The 17,695-nt window shown below is 43.1% G+C and overlaps 2 protein-coding genes and 1 long non-coding RNA gene across 12 annotated transcripts in view; 2 read left to right on the top strand and 1 right to left on the bottom strand.

Annotated features, from left to right (window-relative positions):
* utrn (utrophin) overlaps nt 1-7,762 on the top strand; it is a 152,426-nt gene extending 144,664 nt beyond the window's left edge. For 9 of the 10 annotated variants that reach the window (XM_042096223.1, XM_042096228.1, XM_042096225.1 and 6 more), the window contains 6 exons: nt 822-1,025; nt 2,131-2,398; nt 4,231-4,306; nt 4,504-4,563; nt 5,669-5,694; nt 5,876-7,762. In XM_042096223.1, coding sequence (XP_041952157.1) covers nt 822-1,025; nt 2,131-2,398; nt 4,231-4,306; nt 4,504-4,563; nt 5,669-5,694; nt 5,876-5,884 — 643 coding nt within the window. In that variant the 3' untranslated portion in view covers nt 5,885-7,762. The remainder of the gene's footprint in view (nt 1-821; nt 1,026-2,130; nt 2,399-4,230; nt 4,307-4,503; nt 4,564-5,668; nt 5,695-5,875) is intronic. The other variant, XM_042096226.1, reaches the window with a different exon arrangement.
* LOC121712216 lies at nt 4,344-6,507 on the bottom strand. Its single transcript, XR_006032554.1, has 3 exons — nt 6,420-6,507; nt 5,577-5,579; nt 4,344-4,363 (listed from the first exon to the last, which is right to left on the bottom strand). It is a non-coding gene; the product is annotated as an uncharacterized LOC121712216 (long non-coding RNA).
* Nucleotides 7,763-10,239: 2,477 nt separating the features above from the next.
* LOC121712184 lies at nt 10,240-11,234 on the top strand. The gene is made up of 2 exons (XM_042096282.1): nt 10,240-10,854; nt 11,021-11,234. The coding sequence occupies exons 1-2, from the start codon at nt 10,305-10,307 to the stop codon at nt 11,164-11,166; spliced, it is 696 nt and encodes a 231-aa protein (XP_041952216.1). The 5' UTR covers nt 10,240-10,304; the 3' UTR covers nt 11,167-11,234.
* The last annotated feature ends 6,461 nt before the right edge of the window (nt 11,235-17,695 follow it).

Genomic DNA, 17,695 nt, shown 5'->3' with positions numbered 1-17,695 from the left:
CATGGAGACCTGTGTGTGTATGTGCATGATAGGGGTGTGTGTGTGTGGGCAAGAGAGAGATAAAGACACAGTTTGTTTGTGTGTGTGTGTGTCCATGCAGACCGTTTCTTTTAACATCTTCTCCCTCTCACTCTGGCCTTCTCCTGTCCACCTCCTCACTCCTTACACCCCTCTCCTCTCTTTCTCGCTCTCCTCTCCCTTTTTCTCTCTCTCTTCTCCCTGTCTCTATATCTCTATTTTCTCTCTTGTTCTATCCCTCTCTTTTTCTTTAAATTGTTTTTTCTACTTTGCTTTGTTTGTTTTGTGTTTGTTGGTTTTGTTTAGTGTGTGTGTGTGTGTGTGTGTGTGTGTGTGTGTGTGTGTGTGTGTGTGTGTGTGTGCTGGGGGGTGGGGTGGGCTGAGGGTTTAATATGGGCTGATTTTTATTGCTTGTTGCTTTTGAATGATAAAAAAGGAACCTTAAACATCAAAGTCTCTTTTCCCTGTTTGTTATGATGTAACTTTGGGAGGATGTGACAGTTGTTGAATAAAAGAGTATTAAAGCTCTCTCTTCCTCTCCCTTTACCTCTCCCTCCTTCTCTCTCTGTCTCTCCCTCCCTCTGTCTCTCTCACTTTCTCTCTGTCTCTCTCTCTCTCTCTGTCTCTCCCTCTCTCTCTCTCTCTCTCTCTATGTCTCTGCCTCTCACTCTCTCTTTGTCTCTGTCTCCCTCTCCCTCTCCCTCCTTCTCTCTCTATGTCTACCTCCCTCTCTCTCACATTCTCTCTGTATGTCTCTCTCTCTCTCTCTCTCTCTCTCTCTCTCTCTCTCTCTCTGGCTGTAGGGATGAGGAACATGCTCTGATCCTGCAGTACTGTCAGACGTTGGGAGGGGAGGGGCTCTCCTGCAGCCAGCCCTGTAGTCCCGCCCAGTCCCTTGTAAGCCCCGCCTCCGCACTGCAGAGCCCCGCCCAGATCCTGCAGGCCGTGGAGAGGGCCGAGAGAGGCGAGCTGCAGAGGGTCATCTCACGCTTGGAGGAGGAGCAGAGGTACGTCCCAAAGCACCCGGGGTCAGAGAGAGAAAGATTCTGATACCATCCTGGCAACATTCTGGACACTGTCTCCTAGCAAAATCCTGGATACCATCCTCCCGAAATCTTGCATGTTGCTAGGATGGTATCAGAATCATAAGTTGGTAAAATTGCACCATGTGAATGGTTTTCCTATATCAAATCACATTTTATCAGAAATAATATTCTCCATGTAGTGTTTTTCTCTCTTGGGTTAATTCAGATGCTTCCCGTAACACTGCTACGGCTTGTTTTCTCAAGGTCATGGAATGTCAGCTTTTTAGCTCATGATAGTCAGGGAAATGAGTCAGGGGAATGTCACATTTGACTTGGAGTGGGAAGCCTGACTCTTAGGAGGGAGTTGTAGCACAGCTGTGGTGTTGGTGTGTCATACAACACACAGGCTCAGTGCCCACAGGGACGCAGGTTCGAATCCGACCTGAGGTCATTTCCCAGACCTCCCCATCTCTCTCCACTCATTTCCTGTCTTCTCTTTACTGTCTTATCAAGTAAAAGGTTCTTTTTTAAAAAAAAAAAAAAGCCCCAAATTACAACTTAATAAAGCCTATCTCACTTAAAAACAGATTTGTATCTAGGATTTTTATCTGGATAGCGAAAGTAAAGAATGTTATCATTCTAGTCATTGGCACCGTTGTGGCTGGCAAAACCGCTGCATTGGTTAAAGCCAAAGAAGGAGTCTCCAAGTGCCGTTGGCAGAATGAGTGATGGCTGTTCACAGCAGTTATTTAAGATAGATCCACCAGGGAATAATTAATCCCTTAGTTGTCTCACCTCCTCTTTACTTTCTCTGCCTGTCTCTCTCATCCCTCTCTCCTTCCATTTCCCCTCCCTCTCTCTCTTCCCTCTTTTGCCCTGTCTCTTTTCTTTCATCTCTCTCCCTCTCTACCTCCCCCTGTTTGCCTCTCTTCCCCCTCTACTCTCTTTCTTCCTCCTTGCTCTCTTTCTCACTCAATCTCCCTTTCCACCCTCCTCTCTCTCTCTTCACTCTCTCCCTTCTCCCCTCTTCTATCCCTCTCTTCTGCCTTTCTCTCCCCCCATCCCTCCGTCCTCACCCCTTCTCCAGAGTTCTGCAGCGCGAGTATGAGGACCTCCAGTTAGAACAGCAGCGGGCCCCGGCCGGTTCCGCCTGGTCCCCTGAGGGGCCCGGGAGCGGTGGTTCCGGTTCCGGATCTATTTCCAGTTCCGGTCCCGGGGGCGAGTCGGACCTGCTGGCCGAGGCTCGGTTGCTGCGGCAGCACAAGGGTCGACTTGAGGCGCGTATGACCATCCTGGAGGAGCACAACAAACAGCTGGAGTCCCAACTCCACCGACTCAGACAGCTGCTGCATCAGGTACCAAACCGTACACACACACACACACACACACACACACACACACACCAGAACAACAAACACCAGAATTGATATGGTTTACATGAATTTAGATGGTTCATATAAGAAAGTAACATCTACAACTGCTGTATGCACTGCACTCTGTATATACAAACACTTACACACACACACACACACACACACACATACACACACACAACAGAACAACAGAAAACAGAACAACAGAACAGAATCACTGAAATAAAACAAAACTTGGTCCAGCCTGAACGTCCGGGAAAGAAAATCGTTATTGATGCCAGCAGGCAGCAAGCAGCTGTCTATAAATATTAGCTGTTTAAGTGCCGCCTCAACCACTCAGACCTCTAGCTGGAGCAATAAACAGCTCATGCTGAGAGTGGAGCAGTCTTAAAGGCACAGTTTGCAAATCCTGGTGATATGAACTTTTGTTGATATTTAAATGGAGGAATATTAAAAGTAAAACCCTCACCTCTGACGAAGGTTTCTTGACACTTGAGAGGGGATTGGAAGTTTGTTGATATTTAAATAGTCAATCTTAAAGGTGAGTCTTCGACCCTGATGGTGTCGACAAAAGTTGTTGACATTTGAGTTGGGGCAGTGTTAAAGGAAAAGTGGCCTAGTCCTGGATCCTGGTGAGAAGTTATTGATGTTTGGTATATTACATCCAGAGGTGGAAGGACGGCCTCATATAAGGGCAGTTTTAGAGCTGGGAGGTGCAGTGCTTGTGTCCATACATTATTAATGTGCTATTCTAGGTGAGGTTTGACAGGTTAGAATATAGAGGTCTTGTTCTATGGCATAAAAGTCAGCGAGTGGAGTCTGTAAGAATCTGTAATAGATACGCTGGAGCACACAGACACACACACACACACACAGAGAAACATATAGTAAACATATAGTAAATATATATATATACACGGAGACAGAGACACAGGCACATGCACACTCATATGCATGCAGTTTTTTTTTCTTTTTTAGATCTTTGATCAAACAAAGTGGACTCAATTTCAAACAGCAAACACCGCAAGCAGGTGTTAAATCTAGGCTGTGTGTGGACGAAAACCGATATTTAAATGCTTAATCTTGCTTTGATGTGCCTGTTTATGTTGTCATGTTTCAGTCAAACATAACCTCAGTCAAATATGCCTGTGAGTGTGTGTGTGTATGTGTCTGTATTTATGTAACTCCTGTCATTCTGGTACGGTTGATGTTCTTGTTGTAGATTTTCACTCAGAATTGAATTTTGTTTGAAGCCAAAACAAGAAAACAGTGTCAGTAGAAATTATTTTTCCAGACGTTTGAATAATGAACCTCTCCCACACACTTCCCCTCTTTCTCTCCTTTTCTTGATTCACCTCTCACTCTCTCCATTCCTCCATCTCTCCGTACCACTATCCCCACTTTCTCTCTCCACATTCAACCCTATCTCTCCCTTCTTCTCTTTCTCTCCTCCTCCTATCTCCCACTTTCTCCCACCCCTCCCTTTATACATCTCATTTGTTCTTTCTTTCACTACCCTCCCCCTTCCTCCTCTCTCCCTCTCTATCTCACTCTCCCTCTGTCTCTCTCTCCCGCTTTTTCTCTTTCTTCCTCTCCCTTTATTTCTCCCTCCCTCTCTCTCTCTCCCTCCCTCCCTCTCTCTCTCTCTCTCTCTCTCTCTCCCTCCCTCCCTCTTTTTCTCTCCTTCCCTCCCTCCTCTCTCTCTCTCTCTCTCTCTCTCTCTCTCTCCCTCCCTCCTTCCCTCTTTTTCTCTCCCTCCCTCCCTCTCTCTCTCTCTCTCTCTCTCTCTCTCTCTCTCTCTCTCTCTCTCCCAGCCTGACTCCAGGGTTAATGGGGTCTCCCCTTCTGGTTCTCTCCCGCAGGAGCTGGGGTCACTACCCGAACACACAGGTGAAGAAACACACACACCCACATGCACACAAACATGCACACACACGCACATGCCCACTGGTATGTTAATTTCCCTTGCACACACATAAATTCAATTGTAGTATTGATCATTTAAAATGATAAAGGATTAACTGTGTGTGTGTGTGTGTGTGTGTGTGTGTGTGTGTGTGTGTGTGTGTGTGTGTGTGTGTGTACAGATTCCAGCTCAGACCTGGCAGACGTATTGGAGCAGATAAATAACAACTTTCCGGCATGCGGTACGTATGTACACCCCTCCCTCCATCCATCCATCTCTCTCTCTCTATCACAGCGTGCAGCACGTACCTACAGCTCTGCTCTTATCTCACAACCACTACCTCTCTATCTGTCTCTCTCTCTCTCTCTCTCAATCTCTTTCTCTCTCTCAATCTTTATCTGTCCCTCTGTATCTGTCTATCTCTCTCTCCCTCTCTATCTGTCTATCTCTCTCTCCCTCTGTATCTGTCTATCTCTCTCTCTATCTGACGTTGTTGTTATCTATCTCTGCCGTCTCTCTCTCTTTCTGTCTCTCTGTGTCTGTCTATTTGTTTAAGCCTTTCTCTATTTGACTTTCTCTGTCACACACACACACTGTTTCTGTCATATTCCAGCTGTTTGTGTGTGCTGCTTGTTTTTACCAGTCCCACACTCACAGACACACACGCACACACACACACACTCCCCATCAATTTCCTTTTCTTTCTGTCTCTCTCTCTCTGTCTCTCTCTCTCTCTCTCTGTCTCTCTACCCTTTCAGCAGTTTTGAAAGTAAGGATTGATCCGCCTGCAAATCTTTACTTTCGTATTAAAACTTTTTTGCTTTCGAATTGACGGCATACACACACCCACACACTCACACACACTCTCACACAAGCACAAGCATATTGATATAGCAAACAGTGGGCTTCATTGCTTGGAGTAAAAGTTAATGTAATAGATTGTGCTTGAGTGGTTAAGGCCGAGTTTACATTGGAGGGTCGAAAACTCATCAGTGGCTTTAGCATATTGTTTGTGTGTGTGTTTGTGTATTTGTTTTTGGTTTTGCATTTGTGTTTGCGTGCATTTTAGGGTCAAAAGCCAACCAGAGTTGAATATGCATTTGTGTTGGTGATGGTGTGTGTTTGTGTGTGTGTGCGTGCGCATCTGAGGGGTCGAAAGCTCATCAGTAGCTTCAGTGGAAAATCCATAGCAATTGGCATGAGCCACAGGCTAATCCGCAAACACAGCCAGTTAGCATACACACACACAGAGACCCACTAACTTTTTATGCACATGCAAACACACAAACCTTAACCGAAATCTGTTTTTAATCTGATTTTAATGTTGGTTTCCTCTCTGCCCATAGCATCAAGTATGTCAGCACGACCTCAGGTAAGAAATGGCATACTGTGTGTGCATGTGCGCCTGCTTCTGTGTCCATATGAGTTTGTCGAATTGCTTAGGGTAATTGTGTGGTCATCCTTATACATTCTAATGTATGTTAAAGGGAATTCTGTATGTTTTTGTTAATGTGTGTGTCTCTCCGTGTGTGTGTTTATTTTTTGGCATCCAGGTCATGTAAGGAGCACCTGAGGGCTAATCAAACCTCTACTGTCTACCGAAACTCGTGTGATGTCACCGCCACCACTTTTCCTTACCGATTGACCAATCAGAGGAGGGAGAGATCGGTTTGACCAATCAGCTGCGAGGGAGAGATCGGACCCAAAGACTTTAAAGGACCCTCACTGGACCACACACACACACACACAACACCGACTGAAAAACTCTAACGAGACGTTAAGACTTAACACAACTGCACGCTGAACAAAAAAACAAGAAAAACAATTCCCCTCTTGTGTGTTCTATGCAACTGTACGTGTGAGAGCGTGTGTGTGCGTGTGTGTGTGTGTGTGTGTGTGTGTGTGTGTGTGTGTGTGTGTGTGTGTGTGTGTGTGTGTGTGAGAGAGCGTGTGTGTGTGTGTGTGTGTGAGAGAGCGCGTGTGTGTGTGTTTGTGATGTAGGGGGTTGGTTGTAGTAGGAGTTTGGGCTTTGTACTGTACTCCTTGAGTGTGAATGTCATTTCTATTTTTATTTCATTTTTTAATCTGGGCACACACCACACACACACAGATGCCCACAACACACCCTCATAGAAAGCGAGTTTTTGCAGATCAGTTGTGTGGCATGCACATAGAGAAGGCAGCTTTCCACATTTGCCATTGTGTGCGTGGAAAAGCAAGTGTGTGTGTGTGTGTGTGTGTGTGTGTGTGTGTGTGTGTGTGTGTGGACGCGCGCGCACGCACACGTTTGTGTGTGCTTCAGACATGTGTGCCCTTAAATGTTGTGGTGTCTTATCAGTAATCACGCATGAAAGGATCTCACACCCCTTCTTTTACACACACACATGCACACACACACACACACACACATTCACACAAATACACCCATCTACACACACACACACACACACACACACACGTTCTCTCTTTTACTGAGTTTAAATCCACCTGTGCCTGAGCAGCTTGTGTTGGTGAAGATAATCAAAAGAGACCCACAGTCTATTTTAAAAGCATCCTGTATATTTATCAGCAAAGCTATCCTAGAGTCCACATGTTGTCAAGTCCAGGTCGACTCGTTTGTGTGTATGTGTGTACCGTACCTGTGTGTGTGTGTGTGTGTGTGTGTATATGTGTGTATATATATATATATATGTATGTGTATGTGTATGTGTATATATATATATATATATATATATATATATACACACACACACACATATACATATCTCTCTCTATATATAGCACTCTAGTTTTCTAGATCTACGTTTGGAGAAATCAGAAGCCATGACTGCCTCGCTACCTCAGTCTCGTCCTCCTTTCTCCTGTCTTTCTATCCCGCCATTTCTACTTTCTACCCCCCCCCCATCAGTCAGCCACTCGCCTCTACTCTGTGGTCCACACCAAGGTCCCTTTGCCATTTGACCTGGAAGGTAAAACTAAGAATTGAAATGACTGAAGCGAGTAGAAAAGTAAAAGAAGGTACAGATTAAGAACAGAGTGTGGAGCAACTGCTCTCCTCTCATGGTGTTTTCTATCCATCCCTCTATCCCTCTTTTCATCTTTCGTAGACCCCCCCCCCCCCCCCCTTTTGTGTAGTTTCTATTCGTTCTGGTCACCACATGACGACCCCATCTTTACCAAGATGATGATGATGATGATGATGATGATGATGAAGATGACTGTGATAATGATGATGATGAAGAAGTCTGCCATTGTGATTATGATGATGATGATTATGATGGTGGTGGTGGTGGTGATGTTGATGTAATCCACTCACAGCTGTAATCTGTATTGGTTGGTTTTTTTCCCGAGGTAGTTAAATTGGACTGACACACTACATGTAATATGGCTATAATATGTTTTATTCTTAAGAACAAAAATAAACATTTTTACAAGTACCAGCTAAATCGTCCTTATGTGTGTACATTTCAGTGTGGTCAAGAATGATGTGTTAGTGCCTGTGAGAGAGAGTAAGTGAATATGTGTGTATAGGTTCTAGAAATGCAAGCACTCATGCACAAAGGGGGTCCTTATATGGGTGCATGCACTCACTAACTGTGTGTGTGTGTGTGTGTGTTGACATACATTCATGAGTGAGAGATTTATTGTGTGTTCCCCTGATTGTGCACTTTTCCTCCTAAGTTTCCTGCCTTTCTCCCTGACTCGACAGCCATAGAGGCAGCAACCACAGCAGCGCGAGGAGACCCACAACTTTTAATTGGCAGAGAGAGCGACACCACACTCTCCAGGGCTTGTCCAATTAGCTTCCGCTATCTCTCTCGGTCTTCTCTCTCCCTCTCTGTCTTCTCTCTCTCTCTCTCTCTCCCTGTCTCTGTCTCCATCTCTTTACCACCCTCTCTTTTTCTCCCATTCTTTTGCTTTCTCTCATTCTCTCTTTCCCCTCTCACTCTACCACTATTTCTCTCTTCTTTTTCTCATTCTCTCTACCACCCTTTATTTTTGGCACATTTGCTTTCCCTCTCTCTCTTATTCTCTTTCTCTCTCTCTCTTTCTCTTTTTCTCTTTTGCTCCAGTCATCTGCTCCCATGTCACAAACGTCGCCGCCAGCAACCACCAATGAGGATGCAGATGCTTGTGTGTGTGCCGGTATCTCCAGCAGCAGTCGAGTGGAGTCTCATGATTATAATAAATATTCAGCAGGCCACTGTTAGCGCTCATGAATATAACACTGACGATGATGATGCCGTTGACAGTGATGAAGAATGAAATGTGGTTAACTGAGCCAACATTTGTCCCAACGCAGCACTGCCCATTCCATTCAACACCAGTGAGACTCTAAACACACAAACACATCAGTTTAATCATTTGTGTGCCTGACTTGCCTCTCTCCCATAACTGCCTGGAGTCTTTACATAGGAGAGGATTGGGCCAAGATGACTGAATTTAAAAAATAAATAGTAAAAAAAAAAAACATTTTAATGGAGGAGAAGAATTGTTTTGATTTGGTAATGAATGTTAACTTATTCTTTTATATAGCCCCTCAAACCCCCAAAGGAGAAATAACAATGCAGGAGAAATCATTTTTGTTATGGATCCTCCTGAATATTTTATATTCCACATCTCTCTCGTTTAAGAGGAGGGAGTCATTCATACAGGCCCTTCTGCTTGACATTTTCAATTGTGGCAACTTAGACACTAATGAGTTTCAAATACTCTGCACAATCTATACAGAATCTCTTCTCTTGTTTATTCACTCATACACACACACACTCCCACACACACCTAGTCGTTCACTCTCCCACAAACATAGAGACCTGGGGGCTGAATGGGGGTGTATGAGGTCAGAGATGTAGATTGTTGCCACACCATTTTGTGCTTTAAAAAACATGAGCAGAATCTTAAATTGGATCCTGAAATGAACTGGGAGCCAGTGAAGGGAGGCTAAGACTGTGGTAATATGCTCCAGTTTTTTGGTACCAGTTAGCAGCCTTGCCGCTGCGTTCTGGACCATCTGAAGGCACGACAACAGTGATAGGGGGAGACCTACTGTAGGTAGAGGGAATTGCAGTAATCAAGCCGTGATGTTATGAAGGCATTAATGACTGATGAATTTACATACACACATACTCCTCAAATCATCTCTCTCTCTCACACACACACACACAGACTCTCTCTCATCCGTGTGACTCGAATTATCTAAAATGGGAACCATAATATCAGAGAGAAATAGTTAGGCCTATATTCATGTAGAAAGCAAGAGAGTGTGTCAATGTTGATTCATTTGATGTGCAGGATAAAAAGAGGGAAAACAAAAATATATTAGGCTAATAATGATAAATAATACATTAATATTCTGTTATAATGATTAATATGTATTTGTTATAATTATTTTAAAACACATAGCTTAAACATTGTATATTGCTTGTCAAAGTTTTCACTTAGGCTATTTATTTGTAATATGCTTTAACAGTCATGTTCCTCATCATAGGCTAGGCAACAACCCAACAACACTTGCAGTCAGTTTTGGCAGTTATTTTGAATTTAGGACAGGGTCTGTGGCATCCTAAGTTAGGAAATTCTTGAGTTAGGATGGTTCTGTAATGGCCTGTAATTCCTATCTTAAGTTCAGATAGGATTTTTTCCTAAATGCAGTTAGGAAACATGCTTCTGTAATACCAAAAATCCTAAATGCCATCCTAAACTGAGATAAGATAGGATTTCATAGTTAAAGTTTCTGTCAAAGATTCTAGAGCTCCTTTCTAGAATCTTTGCTTTCTGTAATGAGGCCCCTGATTTACATCTACATCATACCATTCCGTTTAGGATCACAAAGGTGGCTAGGCAACATCATGATGTCATAGAACATAGCACAGGGTAAACTGGAATTTGTGTTCACTTTTGCTTGAGTTTGTGTAGATGTTGGCTGGTTTCAATTTTTTTAATATTGAAATTCAAACTGTGATTTCTGACGATCTGATTTTAATGTGGTTCTGCTGGTTTTTAGCCTGCTGCCTGGCAGCACGGCAGGATGAAGACTTAAAAAAAATTAAGAGATGCGTCCAAAGATATGGACTGGTGGAACTAAAAAGAGAACTGAGGGCTTTGGGAGTTAATATTGACGTGAACGTGGATGAGACTAAAAAGAAAACCAAAAAGAAACTCCAAAAGCTCCTCATAAAGGAGCTGAAGAAGATCGAGGACAACAAAAAAGGACTGGAAAATAGGGCTTATAACGACTACACTATGCCCATGGATACCCCTGAATATATACTATCTGCCCTCAATGAACTGGAGGCTTTGATAGTTTACATTGATGATGACGTGGATGAAGCTCAAAGGAAATACAAAAGGAAGAAGGAACTACAAAATTTCCTAATAAATGAGCTAAAGGAAGTCGAGCACGGCAAAACTGACCTGGACAACCAAGATTACAAAGAGACATCAACTATTCCGTTGGAGATCCCTGAATCAGAGAGAAATGAAGGAGAAGCCGTGCTGGACAGTCTCCTATATAAAGTGGACTCGACTCTGGGTGAGTAGAATACTTGCTCACATTGGGTGTAAGAAATGGCCTTGCATCACCAAAACCCAACTTGAGCAATAAGTGGGCCATGTAAAAAGTGAGCTCACATTTAAAACATCAAAATGGTTCAGCAGTTAATTTTAATAAAATGCCTCTCCAATTTGTTTCACTTCAGATGGACGAATGAAAAGGAAGAGAAGGAGAGAGCATGGAGGCTGGACGCTGGAGACAGGAAAGAGGAGGCGGAGTGAGAGGCCTGTTTCTGGAGTGCCCTACAGATTCACAAACGCTCCGTCCCTAGGAGGAGGTTTTGTGTGGTAGGACAGCAGCAGACGGGACAGACAAGGACGAGGACCATCATCAACAATTAATAAAACCAAAACCAGAAGCCAGACTTCTGGTGATTTTCACTGATACTCCTTTATTCATTTTTCAAATATTCTTGTAGGACCACTAAGGACCAGATGGGAACGTATAATCCCCCTATATTTATATTTGTTTTATAAAATGTACATGTTTTATAAAATGTATTTTTGCATACTGATTCAAGTTCAGTGTGCAAAAATGTTACTGAACTATTACTGAACATCACCTTAATCAAATTCAACCTCTATAATGGAGAATATAACCTTATGGAGTTAACACTGATGAGGACGTGGATGAAACTAAAAAGAAAAACAAAAAGAAGACCAAAAAGGAACTACAAAAGCTGCTAATAAATATAATTTAAATATAATTCTGCAACCCAATGATTTGTAGGACCAGATGGGGACATTTGATCCCCCTATATATTTATTTGTTTTATAAACAGTACCGGTATACAGTAATTTCCTGTGTATTAGCTGCATTGTGTATAAACCTCAGGACAGTGTTTTATGCAAGTTAAAAAACCAAAACCATATTAATACCATATTAACTGCCCCCGTGTATTAACCTCATAGCGGAAGAATTTTTTTCAAAAGCAATGTATAAACCTCGGCTAATAGTTGGGAAATAATGGTCACATTGAAGCTAACATGTAAGCTACATTGTAGAGGAGACTATAGCTAGGAGTAGGATATGAGTGCTTGTATGACTGCATGTGTGTGTACCGCTGCCTCACCTGGGGTACCTGCGCAGCATGAGGAAGCGTAGGTCCTTCTTGGCCTCCTCCAGGGAGCATGGTGGCCGGTGACATGTCTCTGGACTCTGGCTCTGCTCCAGACGGAAGCAAAGGGACTGCATCCGCACCAGCAGGACCGAGCAATTCTGTCCCACAGACACACTGTATCCCGTCAGGTAAACACTCTGGGCCAGATGTATACATTTGCGAACATACGCCATGGACAAAGATAGCGAACGCTGTGATACCCAGGTTTACGTCGTATTTATCAAACTTTCAATTCATAAAGTAATCTGCAAAGTAATCTGTGCTTTTCTCCGCCCCCTACCAAAATTTACGAACGTCCACAATTGAACGGTACTTGAATGAAGTTAACTGATGACAACATTAAAAAGTTTAAAGATCATGAAATAATACCATACATGATAAGAGGTCATCAAGCAGGGAGGTAATGAAGATCAGTAGCTCTACTCAAACTACTTGTGCACGTAGGTTTTGGAAGACGGGCCACATACAAGCAGATCCTGAGTGGAGGCTGAAGTGCATATTGCATTCATTATTTTATATTCTGAATTATTTATATATTATAGTATGTAATAACAGAATAAATAGGTAGGTGTTAAAACAACAAGACAGGTGGTGAGAATAATAAACGAAAATATAGCACTGGCAGTGGGAGGGGATTAGTTTTAGTTTGAGTTCAACATGGTTTGAGCTTTGAGGATGAAGCTGTTTTTGAGTCCGTTAGTTCTGGAATTGATGCACCTGTAGCGCCTTCTTGAGGGCAACAGATGGTGGCATGGGTGTGTAATATCTGTGATGTTTCTTGCTCTGCTGAGACAGCGAGAGTTGTAGATGTCAACCAGGGTGGGGAGGGGGCGGTCAACCAGTTTCTGTGCCGTCTTCACCACCCTCTGCAGCCTATTCCTCTCTGCTTCAGTGCAGCTGGTAAACCACACCATGATGTTGTATGTCAGCAGGCTCTCAATGCAGGCTCTGTAGAAAGTCTCCAGCAGCTTACTGTCCAGTGTGTTCTTCCTGAGCACCCTCAGGAAGTGGAGTCGCTGCTGGGCCTTCTTGGTCACTGTGTCAAAAAATATGGACTGGTGGACTAAAAAGAGAACTGAGGGCTTTGGGAGTTAATGTTGATGAGGACATGGATGAGACAGTCAGTTTTGGCAGTTATTTTGAATTTAGGACAGGGTCTGTGCCATCCTAAGTTAGGATTCCTAAGGTAGGAAATTCTTGAGTTAGGAATTTTGCCAATACAGAACCATCCTATCTTAAGTTAAGATAGGATTTTTTCCTAAATGCAGTTTGGAAACATGCTTCTGTAATACCAAAAATCCTATATGCCATCCTAAACTGAGATAAGATAGGATTTTATAGTTAGAAAGTTTCTGTAATGAGGCCCTGGACTGGAGAGAGAGAGAGAGAGAGAGAGAGAGAGAGAGAGAGAGAGAGATATGGAACACTGCACTGGTGAGAGAGAGAGAGAGAGAGAGATTTTGATTTTGAATTGCGCTTTATTGTACAACAGTCTTAACAACTCAAGGTCACGTCAGTCACAGCTCAAAAAAAGTAAAATAACTGGGCCTTACACAAAAGCAGAACAAAATTCTATCTCCTCATTAATCACAGAGCATATTGCACCTCCATAACACCATTTATCAACAAATGTTTCAAGAGTTTGCATATGTTTGTAGAAGTAATAATCAGTCAGCACACTAGATTTGACCAATCTTGAGAAAACATTTACAACATCAGCATCTAGATTGGTGACCATTTTGTTTCTCCTGCTTATGTAAATGGCCATTTTTGCTTGGCCCAAAAGGAAATTAATCAACTGACATTTTACTCTGTGTGACCGGGTATATTCAAAACCAAAAACAAATATTTGCAAAGAAAAAGCTTCATCAAAAACTTGAAAAAGGCCTTCTAAAACCCTAAACAAAGGTGACAACCTCAAACATTGCGAGAAACAGTGAAACACTGTCTCCCTCTGAAAGCAAAAAGGGCAGTCCTGACAAACCCCTGGGTTTATGATGGACACAAACGCATTAATTGCAACAATACCATGGAGAACTCTCCACTGCAAATCACAGACTTGTTTCCTCAACGGTGGTTTATAGAGTGCCCTCCATTCAGGTTTTACAGTATCATCTAGACCCAGAACATTTCGCCAAGGAGTGTCAACTCTCGCATTCAATTTCTGTTTGTTTAGAACAATAACACACATTTTGTACAGAGGTTTACTGCAAAAGTCATCCAAAACAATCTCTGTTCGTTCTTTATTCTCCAAAATAACCCCTGCACAGTCACCCAGTTTTGGCCTAACACATACATTGAGAAAAGGATCCTCCTGATCAGGAGGGTCTAACCCCAAACAGTACTGTTTTAGTCTTTCACATTCCTCAGCCGTAAGGAGTGCCTTCCACCTACCCAACAGTTTGTTGATGACACGTATGGACCTTATCCCTAGGCGCAATGCTAGTTCCTCAGAACAAACCAGATCAGGCCCTGCAATGTCCACTAACTGTCTAATCTTGACAACACCAGAGTCACATAGTATCCTTGTCAGTGTGGGGTTCTCGCTCCCAGCGATGTCAAATCGGGAGCCATAAACCAAAGGCTCTTCCAGAAGCCAATGCAGTGACGTGTTAGTTCCAGTTCTTTGCATATTGAAAAAGTTCAGGATAGCAAACAGTCCTCTGTAAAAAGACGGCAATGCTGATACATTCAGTCTCTTAGTATCCGTCCAGAAAAGTGTTTTGTCCAATCCCAATCCTCCTGTTGTCCGAAGGATTACACTCGCCAAAGGCCTCCAAATCAGATCTTGTGGACCCGTAAGGTACCTTTGCAGAAACGCAAGACGGAAGGCTGCGGCTCTGCTAGACAACTGCACAAGCCCTTGCCCTCCCTCATCTTTAGGCAGGTACAGCATGCTCTGGGGTAGCCAGTGCAGATTGTCCCAAAAAAAATCAACTAATAGAGCTTGAATGGTAGCTAAAAAGTCTGTTGGAGGATCAATACAGGCTAATCTGTGCCACAGAGAGGAAGCAGCAAGGTTATTGGCGATAAGAACACGACCCCTGTAGGAAACGTGTGGAAGGATCCATTTCCACCTGTTTAATCGGCCCTTAATTTTCTCCAGAACCCCCTCCCAGTTTTTCCTCATGGTGTCCTGATCTCCCAAATAGACTCCTAGGTACTTAAGTCCACCCCTTTTCCATTCAAGGCCAGTAGGAAGCCTTAGCTGTACCCCTGACCAGTCCCCAAAAAGAAAAGCATCACTTTTGTTCCAATTCACCTTTGCAGATGAAATCAAACCAAAGGTGCCTATTATGTTGGTTAACATGTCAATGTCCTTTTGCTCACTGACCATCACAATTAAATCATCAGCATAGGCTGAAACCTTAAACACATCGTGACACAAAGGCACTGAAAACCCAGAGAGCTTAGCCCTCAGCTTATTTAACAGGGGTTCAATGGCTAATGCATACAGCATTCCAGATAGAGAACAACCTTGTCGTACACCCCTTTGAACTCTGAAGGGAGCGCACAAACCACCGTTGATCTTCAAGACACTTTCAATATTACAATACAGGGCCTGGATCATTGCTATAAAATTCCTACTAAAACCAAAGTGTGTCAGGACTTTCCACAGATAAGTATGCTCAACGCGATCAAAGACCTTCTCTTGGTCTAAAGAGATGAGACCTGTTCTGAGACCAAGTAGATTGGAGACGTCTAAGACACCCTTGACTAGTTGGATATTATCAAAGATGGACCGCTCAGGTACACAGTATGTTTGATCTATGTGTATAACCTCTGCCATGACCTTCCCCAATCTAGTGGCCAAAACTTTAGAAAAAATCTTGTAATCTGTAGAGAGCAGAGCGACTGGACGCCAGTTCTTCAGCTCGTTCAGATCGCCCTTTTTTGGTAGTAAGGTGAGCACTGCTCTCTTACAAGATAGTGGTAACTCCCCCCTACCTAAACATTCAGTGAGCACCTCTTGAAAGTCCTCACCCAGAACTGGCCAAAAGGCCTTATAGAACTCAACAGACAAGCCGTCAATACCTGGTGCCCGCCCATTCTCCATAGCCATAAGGGCATTGTGAAGCTCCTCTAAGGATATATCTTCACCAAGCATCGTGACTGAATCCTCGCAAAGTGTGGGTGAATTCTGAAAAAAATCAGCCTTCACATCTGGGTGTTCATTGTGCTCATTTTTGTACAGATCAGCATAAAAGAGAACAGCTAGCTTCCGTATCTCAATCGTGTCAGTCACTAGGGTGCCAGACTGGGCCCGTAGAGCATGAATATATCTTTTTTGACCATTTTTCTTTTCAAGATTGAAAAAGAACTTGGAGGGAGCATCCATCTCTGAGATGTTTCTGAAACGTGATCTAATCAATGCGCCTTGAGCTTTGAGCCGTATTAGTTCAGATAATGCCACCTTCCTTGTGTTGTAAGCCTCAGTGTACTGCCCAGTACCAGATGTTCCCATCAGGTTCTGCATTTCAATTATGTCAACTTCAAGGTTCTTGAGGGACATGGTTATGCCTCTTGTGACATTGCAAGTGTAACCTTGGCAGAATTGTTTAATTTTAGTTTTTGTTATATCCCACCACTGAGACAGTGAGGAGTAAAGCTCCTTGTCTGCCTTGAGTATATTCCAGAGATAAATAAAACATTCTTTAAAATTGAAATCATCTAAAAGTGATGCATTGAAATGCCAGTATGCACTCTTGTGTTTAACATTACTTGCACTTATGTTACACATCACCATGCTGTGGTCAGAAAAACCAACAGGGTGAATGGTACAAGATCTAAATTTGTTCATATGATGTCTAAAAGTATAAAACCGGTCAAGCCTAGCTAATGACATCGTGTTTCCCCTGTAGTGCGCCCAAGTGTACTGCCTCTCACTTTGGTGCAGGTTCCTCCAAATATCGCATAAGTTACTCTCAACTATCACCTCAATGAGATGGCTACGTGAAACCATGTGGGGTTCAGCATGATTCCGATCAAGTCTTGCCTCTGTGCAATTAAAATCGCCGCCTAGGATAAGGAGTTCATTATCACTACAGTTCTTCACTGAGGCATTCAACGTTTTAAGAAAAGCTACTCTATCTGTGGCGGAGGTCGGTGCATAAACACACATGAAAACAAAAACGTCATTCTCAAACGTAGCGTGTACTTTTAGAAGCCTCCCCTTAATCACTTCTTCAATGCTGTATGACAGGGGAATAAAGCTGCATGAAAACAACAGTGCCACTCCAGCACTGTCAGACGTGTTATGGCTGAGAATAGTCAGCCCATTCCACTCTCTTGCCCAATCTGTAGCGTTATTGATATCACTATGTGTCTCTTGTAAAAACACAACATCTGTTGCCTTTTGCTGTAAAAGCTCATAAATTTGAGCTCTTTTTCTAAAGTCCCTTCCTCCGTTAATGTTAAGGGTAGTAATCCTAATATTGTTCATATGTTCATATAAAGAAAGAAAGAGACAGAGAAAAAACACGTGATGGAAGAGAAAGCTGCAGTTAATCCGCGAGTGCATCGCTATTTTCTTTCTTAAGTTTACCAATAAGTTTCCGTAGACGGTGAAGTTCCCGGTCATCAAAGGCCCCTTCCTGTCTATGATGACAGACATCGTTTATAAACTGCATACTGTCAAGGAAATGATCCTCGACTTGAACCCCCCTTTTCCCTTTTGTTTCAGCCAAGAAATTACTAATG

The sequence above is a fragment of the Alosa sapidissima genome, chromosome 6 (assembly GCF_018492685.1).
Source record: "Alosa sapidissima isolate fAloSap1 chromosome 6, fAloSap1.pri, whole genome shotgun sequence".
In the NCBI taxonomy this organism is placed as follows: Eukaryota; Metazoa; Chordata; class Actinopteri; order Clupeiformes; family Clupeidae; genus Alosa; species Alosa sapidissima.
This window is presented reverse-complemented; position numbering and strand designations above follow the sequence as displayed.

Coding starts and splice junctions, on each gene's coding strand:
- LOC121712184 (XM_042096282.1), top strand. CDS start 10,305: ATGTGGTTCTGCTGGTTTTTAGCCTGCTGCCTGGCAGCACGGCAGGAT. Junction 10,855..11,020: donor TAAAGTGGACTCGACTCTGG/GTGAGTAGAATA, acceptor GTTTCACTTCAG/ATGGACGAATGAAAAGGAAG.